Source organism: Emys orbicularis, chromosome 11 (assembly GCF_028017835.1).
Source record: "Emys orbicularis isolate rEmyOrb1 chromosome 11, rEmyOrb1.hap1, whole genome shotgun sequence".
NCBI lineage: Eukaryota > Metazoa > Chordata > Testudines > Emydidae > Emys > Emys orbicularis.
Genome location: NC_088693.1, coordinates 77,961,568 through 77,974,343, shown reverse-complemented (window position 1 = coordinate 77,974,343; position 12,776 = coordinate 77,961,568). Strand labels below are relative to the sequence as shown.

The window sequence follows — 12,776 nt, the reverse complement described above, 5'->3', positions numbered from 1 at the left end:
AATCATCCCAGCCAGGGCTTTGTCAAGCTGGGCCTTAAAAACCTCTAAGGATGGAGATTCCACCACCTCCCTAGGTAACCCATTCCAATGCTTCACCATCCTCTTAGTGAAATAGTTTTTTCTAATATCCAACCTAGACCTCCGCCACTGCAACTTGAGACCATTACTCCTTGTTCTGTCATCTGCCACCACTGAGAATAGCTCCATCCTCTTTGGAACCCCCCCTTCAGGCAGTTGAAAGCTGCTATCAAATCCCCCCTCACTCTTCTCTTCTGCAGACTAAATAATCCCAGTTCCCTCAGCCTCTCCTCATAAATCATGTGCCCCACCCCCTTAATCATTTTCATTGCCCTCCAGTGAACTCTCTCCAATTTGTCCACATCCTTTTTGTAGGGGGGGGCCCAAAACTGGACACAGTACTCCAGATGTGGCCTCACCAGTGCTGAATAGAGGGGAATAATCACTTCCCTTGATCTGCTGACAATGCTCCTACTAATGCAGCCCAATATGCCGTTAGCCTTCTTGGCAACAAGGGCACACTGTTGACTCATATCCAGCTTCCCGTCCACTGTAATCCTCAGGTCCTTTTCTGCAGAACTGCTGCTTAGCCAGTCGGTCCCCAGCCTGTAGCGGTGCATGGGATTCTTCCGTCCTAAATGCAGGTCTCTGCACTTTTGCTTGTTGAACCTCATCAGATTTCTTTTGGCCCAATCCTCCAGTTTGTCTAGGTCACTCTGGACCCTATCCCTACCCTCCAGCATATTTACCTCTTCTCCCCCCCTCCCCCAGCTTAGTGTCATCCGCGAACTTGCTGAAGGTGCAATCTATCCCATCATCCAGATCATTAATAGCAAGTCTGGATGTTTAAGAAGCAGTGGACTGGGTTGAATGGATATATATGAAGTCTCAGCCAAGTTCCAGCCAAAAACTAATTTTGTCTTATCACTCCAACATGAGAAATTACTCTGTTCAGTCTTAATGCTAAAGTGTCCTAATTTAGAAGGGATCTGGGCCTATTACTGATGCATTATTCTGTCTTGTCAGACGGAGGTATTGGAGATTAATTTATTTGAGCAACTCCTATATTCCCATTGACTCAAGTATAGACAATGTCATAGAAGGACAAGGCATATTTCAGCATACATCTATTTAATAGCATTTGAATAGCTGCATCAGAAAATTATGTAGCTTATTTGTCTGTGCAAAGAGTTTACTTTTCAGGTGCTTAGTGTATTGAACAAACAAATGCAAAAGGTTATTGGAATGTCCTCTGATAGTGATTATCCTATTTTAGAGCTTTAGGGGAGGTTGATTTTATGAGCTTTTTGAAGTTAATTGAATTTGATATCTACATATTTAATTGTTCCATCTTGCCATCTACCATGCATCTGTCACTGTCATTTTGTCCTCAAATGACCTATGTTGGCTATTGTATTGTACTAATGTGTGTGTATCACTGTCTTCTACTGGTTAGAATCAGACCTGCTCACTTGTTTGTAGTCTTGCTTTTTAGTAGAGGTGTGGTGACTCTATGTGAGACTTAACGTCACTGACAATAGAATTGTCCCCTCGCTCCACAGAGAGAGGCATGCGTTTTTGGAAGGTAATCAAGGCTATTGCTCATGTCACGCATGCAGGTTAGCTGAAGACTGTGGTGTCTGTGTGTGGCCATGGGGTCATTGCACTGTGTATCTAATTCTCAGCACTCTCACCTGCATCACTGTTAAGGAAAGTATTGTAGACAGCTTTTGAATTAATTGAAGAACTTTTTTTGCTGCAGTAGTAAAGCACTAATTCTCAGTTTGAATGTCTGCTTAACAGCCTTGTATTTGGAACTCATCAGGATTATGAATCTGAAAATGGGTTTATGCATAGCTGAGCCTGAAGCTAATGGTTCATACGTCTGTGTAACTTAAAAACTCCCAATTTTCTAGTCCACGCCCGCAGGGCTAGAAAAGAGAGGTGTACATCCTGCCTAGCAACTGGTGAGCTCTCACTATAGTAGTTCAAACTTTCTGTCCTATGTCAAAGCTTTGGTTGCAGTATTACCTTATTGGGGTTGCTAGATGCTATCATATAAACAGATCCAAAGTTCCGATTCATTGATCATGATAATCATTCTGGTGGACAATTTAAAATTAGGATGGAGACTAGTAGGTAACTGACACATTCATCTTTCACACTCAGTTTCATTATTATTAATTAAGGTCTCCTAGTTCAGATACAGGCCGGCAAGGACAAAGGGCAAAGGCCCTCTGAAGATTGACATTTCCTGAGTTGCCACCAAAGGTTTTAGTTTCTGTCTGCACCAGGCCAGGCTTGGCGGCTGAGTTATAGAAATTCAATGAGGGAGGGAATGTTCCTGTTTCTATTCAGTGACCTCTCTCAGCACTTAGTGAACAACGGTAGAAGCAAGTGCTGCCTAAGCCCCTCAAGACTCCTGTTCAAAGACCGAACTGGAAAATTGTGACAGATTGTAAGAGAAGCTGTGCACAGGCTTGCCTGCCCGAGCTAGCTTGAATGCAGCTAGTGTGATTAACAAAAGCAGTGAAGGCAGCGCCGTGTGGGTGTCAGCGCAGACCTTGGGTACATACCTGGCTCGCTAGCCCATGCTTTGCTGTCTTCACTGCTGTTGTTACCTGTGCTAGACCATTCACAGCTGTTGCTGTGTGGACATACCCATCGCTTGTCCTGGCTCTTGCCACGTCCCTTCCCATCTAGACAGCAGCTTGCTCTGGGGCCAAGAGTGTCCAGAGTCCATGTGTCCGTAAGAAACGCTGTGAGTAGCTCCAAGGGTTGTGACCACCACCCCCCCCCCCCCCCCGCCCACACAAAGTATTTCACAGGGCGCTCCGAGCGAGGTGTAATCGGGCCGGACGGGGACTTGGGTTAAGGAATTGGCTTCCCATTTCAAAAGCCCAGAAAAGAATCCATACATCCAGATGGGTGCTGCTGCCCAGCCCCTGGCCTGGGCCTGGTTAACACTCACCTCAGGGCCACACGCTAGCTCAGACAGATGCAGCTTGAAGCACCTTTCACACACTGATTACAGAGATCCCAAAGCAAAGGAGAAATGGAGCCTGTGCAAATGGAGGAAAGAGCACAGCAAGCCTATGCTATCGAGGAGGCGGGACTCAGCTCAGCCTGGGGACTGGAGGGATGCCCCAGGGAGAAAGGGCCCTGCATGGAATGACACTTCCTCCTGGAGCCTGCAGCAGCAGCCAACACTAACAGTGCTTCCACATTGGAGGTGGGAGGGAGGGAAGAACAGAAGTACCTTCCAGGGGTGCTAGCCCTGTGGAGGAAGGGTCGTCAGTCACTAATCGCTGCTGCAGGGGGCGGGTGAACAACAGAGGGCATGTGGGGATAGGGGAGAGGAGGTTCTGCAGCAGTAACAGATGTAAGCACACGGAGCTAATGATGGAAGCAATTTCAATTTACTTATCCCAATATCACTTCTGGTTACGAGCATCCAGCTTTGGAAACCAACAAGCCAGCAGAAGGATATAGAAATACTCTGTGTTTTTGCTCCTTTTTTCAACAGAGAGCTCGTTAGCCCACTTGAAGAGACAGCAGCCCTGCCCACATCCTGGCCCTAGTTTGGATAACACAGGATGGGGTGAGGGTAGGGTTCCAGCTGCTCTACTGACCCACCTAGGCCATCCCATCCTGGTCTTCGTTCCCCTGCATCTGAGGTGGTGAGGTGAGCTGGCTAGCTCCATTATCATCATCGTCATGACCCCCACGCAGGTGGAGAGTTATCTTGTACTGCCCCATCCCAGACACGGTCAGATAGTGGCTCTCCCAGGGATTGGGAAATGCAGAATAATCCCAGCAGGCTGGCACAGGCAGAGAAGCCTGTATGGATAGTTGTATCTTGAGAAACCCCTGGGTGGCCTCAGAGCAGGGGTAGGCAACCTATGGCACACGTGCCGAAGGCGGCACGCGAGCTGATTTTCAGTGTCACTCACACTGCCCTGGTCCTGGCCACCAGTCTGGGGGGCTCTGCATTTTAATTTAATTTTAAATGAAGCTTCTTAAACATTTTAAAAACCTTATTTACTTTACATACAACAATAGTTTAGTTATATAATATAGACTTATAGAAAGACACCTTCTAAAAACGTTAAAATGTATTACTGGCACGCGAAACCTTAAATTAGAGTGAATAAATGAAGACTCGGCACACCACTTCTGAAAGGTTGCCGACCCCTGCCTCAGAGGAAGTTAGTCACTGATTGCTGCAAAAAAAGGCCAGTGTGAGCTGTGATTTTCAAACACAAGTGTCCTGGAGCAGGAAGGAGGTAATCTCTGTAGAGAACTTTAATGAGACCACACAGGAAATTTGCATTGAGTTCTGTGGCCCTCAATACCAGAATGGTGTAGAAAATTGGAGAGCCTTCATAGAAGAGCAACAAGAATGAGGCAGTAGAGGGTATGATTTATGAGGAAGTATTAAAACAACTAAACGTAGATAGTTTATCTAAGGAATGGAAAATATCAACAAACTCTAAAGGAAAGATTATTTAGGGTGGTACCAGGTGATGTAGCATGAAGTAATGGAAGTTGGTGAAGAAAAGGAAATTTTAGGCAGCATGTCAAGGGAGTTCTGTTTAGATTACGAAAGAGCATCTCAACAGCTGTGGGAAGCTTGGCATGCTTGGAAAGAAGACTGAACAAAGTACTAGAAAATTCATTGGACCAATCCTAAACTGGCAGTGGGAATAAAAGAGGCCTAATAGTTTTTTGTTTCCATTTCTAATTTGTGTGTGTCACATATTTAATTTAAGGAATTAATGTCTCCAAATATATGTGCAACAGTAAATCAAAAGGAATTATTAATTTGTAATTGGTATTATCTAAATGTGTCATCTTTAATACTACATAAATCCTCATTCACCTAACCAATTGCCCTGGATTATAGTATTTTGGCCTTCATGTTCAAAAGCAAATGCTAAGAGTTTGTGGTATTATGTAGAAAGGCCTAGAACGTACTGGGGAGGGGAGGGGGATTAGACATTTGAAAGTTTGTAGTTTTCATATCTAGAGAATACATAAATCAGAGATTGCATTACTCAGATTATCAAAATGCTTTTTAAATTTCTATAACAAAACCCTCCTTTTTGACATATTTTTTATATGTAATGTTTCTGGTTTAGCTGCTCAATATTGAAATTCAATTAATCATGTTACTTTGTTTAGCAGCAAGCCAATTTCTGTCTACCAGTTTACCAGAATATACATAGATGATAATACCGTTGCATTCTTGCTCTACCTCTTTAGCCAATGTGTGTGTTGTGAAGGTGGATGGAACTCCTTATCTATGTAAAACTGATGAAGTTGGTGAAATATGTGTGAATTCTGGTGCAACTGGGACAGCATACTATGGTCTCCTTGGAATCACCAAGAATGTGTTTGAGGTTTGTGTCTTTCTATAACGTTTATGCCCTTTATAACCTTTGATAAAAAGATGTTTTTATTATTTCAGTTAGTGAGGAGATAGGCAGAATTATGTATCAGTTTCTTTTTGCAGGTGTGACTGGGGAGGAGACGGGGATGCTGAGATTGCTCAGTTGGGGCAAACGGCAAAGAGTGGGGCAGACAATCCCCAAAACTGGTGGTTATTCTAATACTTAGATTCAGCAAGCCAGCAACAAAACAGCTTCTACAATACCTTACAGGCTACACGGAAGCCAGAAATACAGTTCCCTTAAACAGGGACGGCTCTGGCTTTCTGGCCGCCCCAAGCAAAAAAAAAAAAAAAAAAAAACCTGTGGCGCGGCCGGAGCCAGGGTGCAGGGGGACTCCCTGCCCTGCAGATGTGCCCGGCTAGCGGGGGGAGGGGGAGGGAGCGGGGGGAGAGAGAGAAGGGGGGCGGCCAGGGCTTCAGCGGGGCGCTGTCTCGCGGCCCCTCCCGCCGTGCCCCCTGCCGGGAGGGCTCCACACCGCTTCGGTCGGCTGGGAGGGAAGGATGCGGGCTGCCCTGCCGGGCTTGCTGCAGGGCGCTCCCGTCCTCCACGCCGCTGCCCCCTACAGGGCGGCCAGAGCAGAACAACAACAACAACAAAAAAGCAGCTGTGCTGCCCTAGGATTGGGCGGAATGCTGCCTCCTACAAGCTGCCGCCCCAAGCACCAGCTTGCTCGGCTGGTGTCTGGAGCCGGCCCTGCCCTTAAAGCAACCTAGCCTTGAGCTCCCTCTCAGACAGCCAAGTCAAATATGATAACTGAAAATCTTTTTCATCACATAAAACATTCTACCAATCCCAGAGGATTGGACACAAGACTAAAATTTATTTAAAAAAGAAGAGAGAGTATTGGTTAAAAGATCATTATACATACAGATACAAAGAGAGTTCTTAGGTCAGTTTCATAGCAGAGATGGTGAGTTTTAGAGTTGCAAAGAGTCCTTTCCAGAATCCGTTCATTAGGTTATAGTCCAGTGCCCAATGTCAGGGTGATCCAGAATGGAACTGGAGACCTCAGTCTTGCAACTCAAACTTCCCCTGATGAAGCTTAAGCAGATCTGAGATGAAAGGATCAGGGCCCAAGAGTTTTTATAGATCCCTGGCAGGCTTTTGTCAGCCTCTCGATAGCAGGTGTTCCTTAGGTAAAGAATAGTGTCTTTGAAGTAACCTCCTATTTCCTAAGCAACACTGGTAATTAGCTACATGGATTAACATAAGGCAATTGCTTATCTCCCACCATTTACAGGTAGTTTAATATATACTTCAAAGAGAAATGAAGACAGTGATATCACTACATTCACAGTTCATTTAAATGTTAACATCTCCTTTTGATCTCTGCATTAACAGAATACAGTGATAGACCGGAACCATTCGGTTACATTGTCAGCCTCTAACAACATATATGTAGACACACAAAAAACACAAACGTTATCTACTAATATGTCTCTAAAGGTTGAATCTGAGTCAGTTAGCCTGCTAGTTGTGTAACCCTTTCTGGACCTGTGTCACGGCAGGTATGCTCATGTTCATTGCAACAGCATCTGTTTTAATTAATTAAATAAAAGCCATGGCAAAATACACCTCTCTTCATCCACTCCAATAACACATCAGAACTGAAACTTGTTTTTCCTTTAACCAAATTATGAAATAGCATTAGCTGTCAATCATCTATTTTTATATTCAGGATTCTAGTATCATGCTCATATTAGCATCCTGTACATAATCAATGTATGATCATCTCACCTCTGTGTCAACACAGCATTAGCGTGTAAAGTTACATTAAGACATTTCAGGGATATTATTGCATAAAGTCAGGTGATTATTCGTGTAGATCTCTGATACCACATCATCATACCCTACATGCATACTAGTATTGTTCAGATATTGCCACATTGCTTAAGTAAGTCTTCCTAGTGTATGGAAAACCATACACACGTTTTTTATATAAAAGTAGATTTTGATTACTTGCTGTAATCCTTAGAACACTGAATAATCTGCAACTGGATAATACATGAAACTGTGTTCCTTAGGGCTTGGAGACAGTTTGAATAGAGGATGAAATAAAAACAGTAGTCAGCCTCGCTGCATTTGGTGCTAAACGCAAAACCCACCACTTTCCCAAGCTTTACTGCAGCAGTGTCTGAATCTAATTTTTTCACATATACAGGCCTATTCCCAAAAAAGCAAAAACAAAAAGTCGTATCTTACTCATCTTTGCCAGCAAGGAAAGAAGTGACCATTGTTGTCCTCTTTTACTTTTGGGAGGCACTCAGACACTGCTGTTGCAGACACCAATATAAGATGATGGATGGAATGCTATCATGGGATCAGGGAGGGTTTTCTGTTTCAAAAACGATGCGTCAGGACTCTTGAATACAAGGAGTCCTGACCATCTTCCTCACTGCTGGAAACATCTTCTAGCCAGCCTCCCAGCTCCCAATACCTCACCCAGCTTATGTTTCTGGAGGGCGTTCTCGCTGAGGGTTTCCAACATCAGGATGTCCAGCCACGTAGCAGTGAGGAGGCAGGCAGGCCGGGTGGGGTAGTCCTCACAAACAGTAAGGAAACCAGAAGAGGCAACACAAGACGAGTTATTAGTGAAACTTACCTGGTTAAAACACAAGCTCTGGTTCTCAGTTTTGGGTTATGTTCCAGCTCTGTCACGGACTTGCTATGTGACCTTGGGCAAGTCACTCAGCTCCTGTTGTGCCTGTTCTGCCCCTTTGTAATAGGGAGTGTACTTGCCTACCTCACCGCGCGAGTTACAGCCACGTCAGCCAGGAGGACAGTAAATGCTCTCTCGCTCTCTCTAGTTCATTCTTTGTTTAATCATAAAAGATTTTCACTGAAACAGAAGGTGAATGCGTTTTAGCTTCACAGTACTAGTTACACACCACAGGCACTTCACTGTTTATCTGAATACTTTATCTTCTGTATTCTATCAGACCAGTCCAGTGACAGCAGCAGGGGTGCCTGTTTCAGATCAACCCTTCACAAGAACAGGATTGCTTGGCTTTATTGGACCTGTAAGTATGAATGGACAAAACTGTTCCAAATGCCCACGAAGTGAATCCACTCTTGAATTAACAGACTACGCAGTAGGAAGTAGATAGGAGGATTTAGGAAAACAGAACAGGAATACTGAAATATAATCTTGTGTGACAATCTGCAGATCAAATGAAACGAAGACTGGAATGTCAAGTTAGTATTGCTCTCCCAAGGGGAAGTATCCTCCAGATACCTTCTCCAGCTGTTGGATCATGGGTTCCTAGTGCTCCTGATTTCAAAGCCAAATGACAGGATCATGTCCCTGAGCAAGGGCACATCTTGGGTCGAGTAGCTGGCTTTGGCAACTAGCCGCCTCCTTCTGTGTGAGCGCAGCTGCATTCAACAGGATTCTCTATCGAGAGAGTCTGTTTTCCTCATATAAGTCTATATAATGTCACTCTCTTATCCCTAGGGTTTAATGATCTTATGTTGCTGGGAGTCTTGGGTTTGCATTTTGTGTGGCTTTTCTGTTTCTTAGCCTGTCGTCTTTTCAGGACAGTTTGGTGTTCGTGGTGGGAAAACTGGATGGCCTGATGGTGGTGAACATTCGCAAACACAACGCTGATGATGTAGTAGCCACAGCACTGGCAGTAGAACCAATGAAGTTTGTCTACAGAGGAAGGTGAATATTTTGAGAGAGGAACTTATTCCCTAACATTGTATTCTTGTGTATTTATCCTCTGCTCATCCAGCATTTCAGAGTGCTTTCAAGGTTGGGGAAAGTTCTGCATTGAACTTTGCTTTGGGGGCAAGATGTCACCGTGTGAGTATGAATATGAAAGTGTGGCTTCCCCTGCTAACATACAGCATGAAACCTAATTTATGTAAACTGATTCTAAATTGTTTAAAATTGCCTTGACCTGGTGAAATCATTAGTCTTACTGACCTCTTCTCTCTGTGTTTGTTTCTAATTAAAACTTTACAATACTTTTGTTCAGTTTTGCATCATCTGTATATTTATTTTATTTTGATTTCTAAAAAAATAAATGTGGATGCCTATCCAGAGCTCTAGACACCCTAACACAAGACAAATAACATTAAGCAGCAGCTTCACCCCAAGAGCCTGCAGAACTGAGACCCCTAGCAAACCTAGAACAAAGTTCCCTTCCCCCTAACAGATCTAACCCTACCAGACAGCTCCCTCCCACAGCTGCTCATGCTAATAGATGCACCTGGCAACATGCCCAGAGAAGAACAAGCTGGCTGTTTGGGGCCTCTGAAGGACCCTCAAAAGTAATACTACAGTGCCCAACTTATCGCTCTGACATAGAGGGGCATTCAGCTCAGGTGTCTCCTGTGATTACAGCTGTGGCAGTGTGGCATGAGGAACTGCTGTTGAGTTACTTGTTGAACCTACAACAAAAGTGTATTGTTTCCTCATAAATGTGTCACTGCCATCAATTCAAGCATCATTTTCAAAAATTGGCTCCCAGCTTGTCGAGATATTGCTAGCCTTTTCCCCACTGCTGACCTGGGTTCAAAGCCAGTTTGGCCCACAAAGGAAGCGGTTTTCTAGCTATCAGTCCAGATATACAGCTAGACATGCCACCTTTTAATCTGGCAGAGTTGTCCACCTCCTTTGGAGAGAGATTCAGTAGTTAGATGTTGTAGGTTAGAGTCAATGTGCATGACAAAGTTATATAGTGAAAGTTTGCACAGCTCCAGTATGTGTTGAACCCTGCTTGTAATAACACATGAACCATAGTAGTGAAGTGCAAATTCTCTCAAATCTGAGAAAAGAAAATTAAAATAAACTTCCTCTTGTCCTCCAAGTTGAGTGATTTTGTGATGATCTGGCATAAATAATGTTTGTGTCTGTGAAAACAGTTCCACAGGAGTTACGACCATCCATATTGTAATAAACCATGCTATGTTCATTATACGTTGCATCTTTTCTAGTCCTATCATTCTTCTGTCCTTTGTGTTCTAGGATAGCAGTGTTTTCTGTGACCGTTTTGCATGATGATCGAATAGTGCTTGTGGCAGAGCAGCGCCCTGATGCATCAGAGGAGGATAGTTTTCAGTGGATGAGCAGGGTTCTACAGGTAGTCAGATCTGTCCTTTCTCTTTTTTCAGGTGAATAAGGCTAATGTATCAAATGAGACGATCAGAGCTTCTGTTTTCTATATAAACAACCTTACCTCCAGACTGGCCAAAGAAACCTCTGATAAGCTCACTTCTGACTGCGTTTCTGGGGTGTTACCTAATGGAATTTTTTTCAAGAGCAAAATCAGTTTGTTCTTGAGAAATGATTTCTGCAGTTCATTTTGATTGGAATTTTCAAATCCTGCAGAAGATAGTTCAATTTGTAATTCGTTAGTCTTTATTTTTGCCAGTGTCCTTTGGTCTGTTTGATTCTGAAAGAACTTAATGTTGAACTTATACAAAATATCAAAAGCAGACTTCTATTTTAGAACATTTGTTAGTAGCATGTGTGATTTGGGAGTGCTCCATGTCTCCTGTATGCCCCTAAATTGAACAGCTACTTTAGGTCACTTTGTCCACTAGTAGTCAGGTATTTCTGAAGTAGCCAGTCACTTCTAAGGAGGCTGCAGGGTGCAATAACTGAAAGAGCAGGTATGTTCCGAGGAATCAGAAAATGAAGTATGAGGAAGGGTAGGACTGAAGAGACCAATGTAAAGAGAGATGCCTCTTAAGCTGAGGGGAAAGCTGTGTAGGAATAAAGAGACAATGGTCTCTATATAAATTCATAGGATTTTAAGTCTTCCATTACCAATTTACTTGTTAATGGTAAGGATGTCATTCATAGAAAGACAAGTATGACCCATTTCTGTTGTTCTGCGTGGTTCCCAAGCTGGAGCAGATAGTGAGTGTTAAGCAGCTAAATGTTTCCCCGCTATATCTTCTTGTGGTTTACATTCTACTGTGTTTCTGTGGTTGCACCAGACACACTAAGTACACTATCAGAGGGGTAGCCGTGTTAGTCTGAATCTGTAAAAAGCAACAGAGGGTCCTGTGGCACCTTTAAGACTAACAGAAGTATTGGGAGCATAAGCTTTCGTGGGTAAGAACTTCACTTCTTCAGATGCAAGACAAGTACACTGACACACAGTTTTGGCCTTCATGACCTTTCTGCACTTATCACCCACATTTTAGTAACTTCCCTAATCAGTGTTGGGCTTGACTGCACGAGCAGAAATATGGATCTGCTCCTGCTCCCAATGAAGTCCTGGCACAACTTCTGTGAATTCAGTGAGTGCAGAATTGGACCCTTTATTTGCAAATTACGGTGCAAGTAAAGTTTGTGATTTTGTATATTACTTTAGAATTCGTGTTCCAGCTAAGTGCCCTGTCACCGTACGTAATTAATTCTTTTTCCCCCCTCAAGGCAATTGACAGCATTCACCAAGTGGGTGTGTATTGTCTTGCTTTGGTTCCTGCCAACACCTTGCCGAAGGCGCCACTCGGAGGAATTCATATTTCAGAAACGAAACAGCGCTTTCTAGAGGGTGCTCTGCACCCTTGCAATGTTTTGATGTGTCCTCATACCTGTGTTACCAACTTGCCTAAACCTCGACAAAAACAGCCAGGTAACTACAGCAGAGTATGTAGCTCAGCCTTCGTGTTCGTCTCTAAATGTTGTGTCTCGGTAACTGAACACGTTAAAGTCTGTGTTACCAGGTTACGTTTGTTCTGTCAGATCTGATGTTTGGTTTCAGCCTTTCACCTTCCTTTTTTATTTTTTTAACATTACATTGCATTAGTTATTTATGGTAATATGCATGCTTAATTATTAGTTATTATTTAATTATGATTGGCTTTGTTAAATTGAGTTATCTTCTCATTTTGCTCAATTTGTTAACCCAGATGTTGGTCCTGCTTCTATGATAGTGGGCAACCTTGTTGCTGGAAAGAGAATTGCACAAGCCTCAGGGAGAGATGTTACCCAGCTGGAGGATAATGACCAGGCAAGAAAGGTAGCACTGAGACTTTTTGAATGTATCCAAGGGTAGCAGTTGTTCTAGTACCCTACTGAAGCTGAGCATGGTATGTTTCAAGGGAGTTTGAATGTTTTCTGTCCTGTCTTCTTTCTATTTCAGTTCCTGTACTTAGCAGATGTTCTTCAGTGGCGAGCCCAGACAACCCCAGATCACCCTCTCTTTCTATTGCTGAATTCCAAGGTGAGATGCACTTAGTCTCATTTTCAGATCAAGTAATGAGTAAAATTATTTGGGTTTGAGGAAGGGAAGTGGCAGACTCGTGTTACAGCCTAATTATTGATGTTGGGGGGACTCCTCCGGT

General features: G+C 43.5%; 1 protein-coding gene across 1 annotated transcript in view; it reads left to right on the top strand.

Moving 5' to 3' along the window:
• DIP2A (disco interacting protein 2 homolog A) overlaps nucleotides 1-12,776 on the top strand; it is a 215,801-nt gene that overhangs the window by 166,506 nt on the left and 36,519 nt on the right. Inside the window, exons 19-25 of the mRNA XM_065412925.1 lie at nucleotides 5,284-5,420; nucleotides 8,411-8,491; nucleotides 9,008-9,135; nucleotides 10,444-10,558; nucleotides 11,863-12,064; nucleotides 12,342-12,451; nucleotides 12,575-12,655. Coding sequence (XP_065268997.1) covers nucleotides 5,284-5,420; nucleotides 8,411-8,491; nucleotides 9,008-9,135; nucleotides 10,444-10,558; nucleotides 11,863-12,064; nucleotides 12,342-12,451; nucleotides 12,575-12,655 — 854 coding nt within the window. The remainder of the gene's footprint in view (nucleotides 1-5,283; nucleotides 5,421-8,410; nucleotides 8,492-9,007; nucleotides 9,136-10,443; nucleotides 10,559-11,862; nucleotides 12,065-12,341; nucleotides 12,452-12,574; nucleotides 12,656-12,776) is intronic.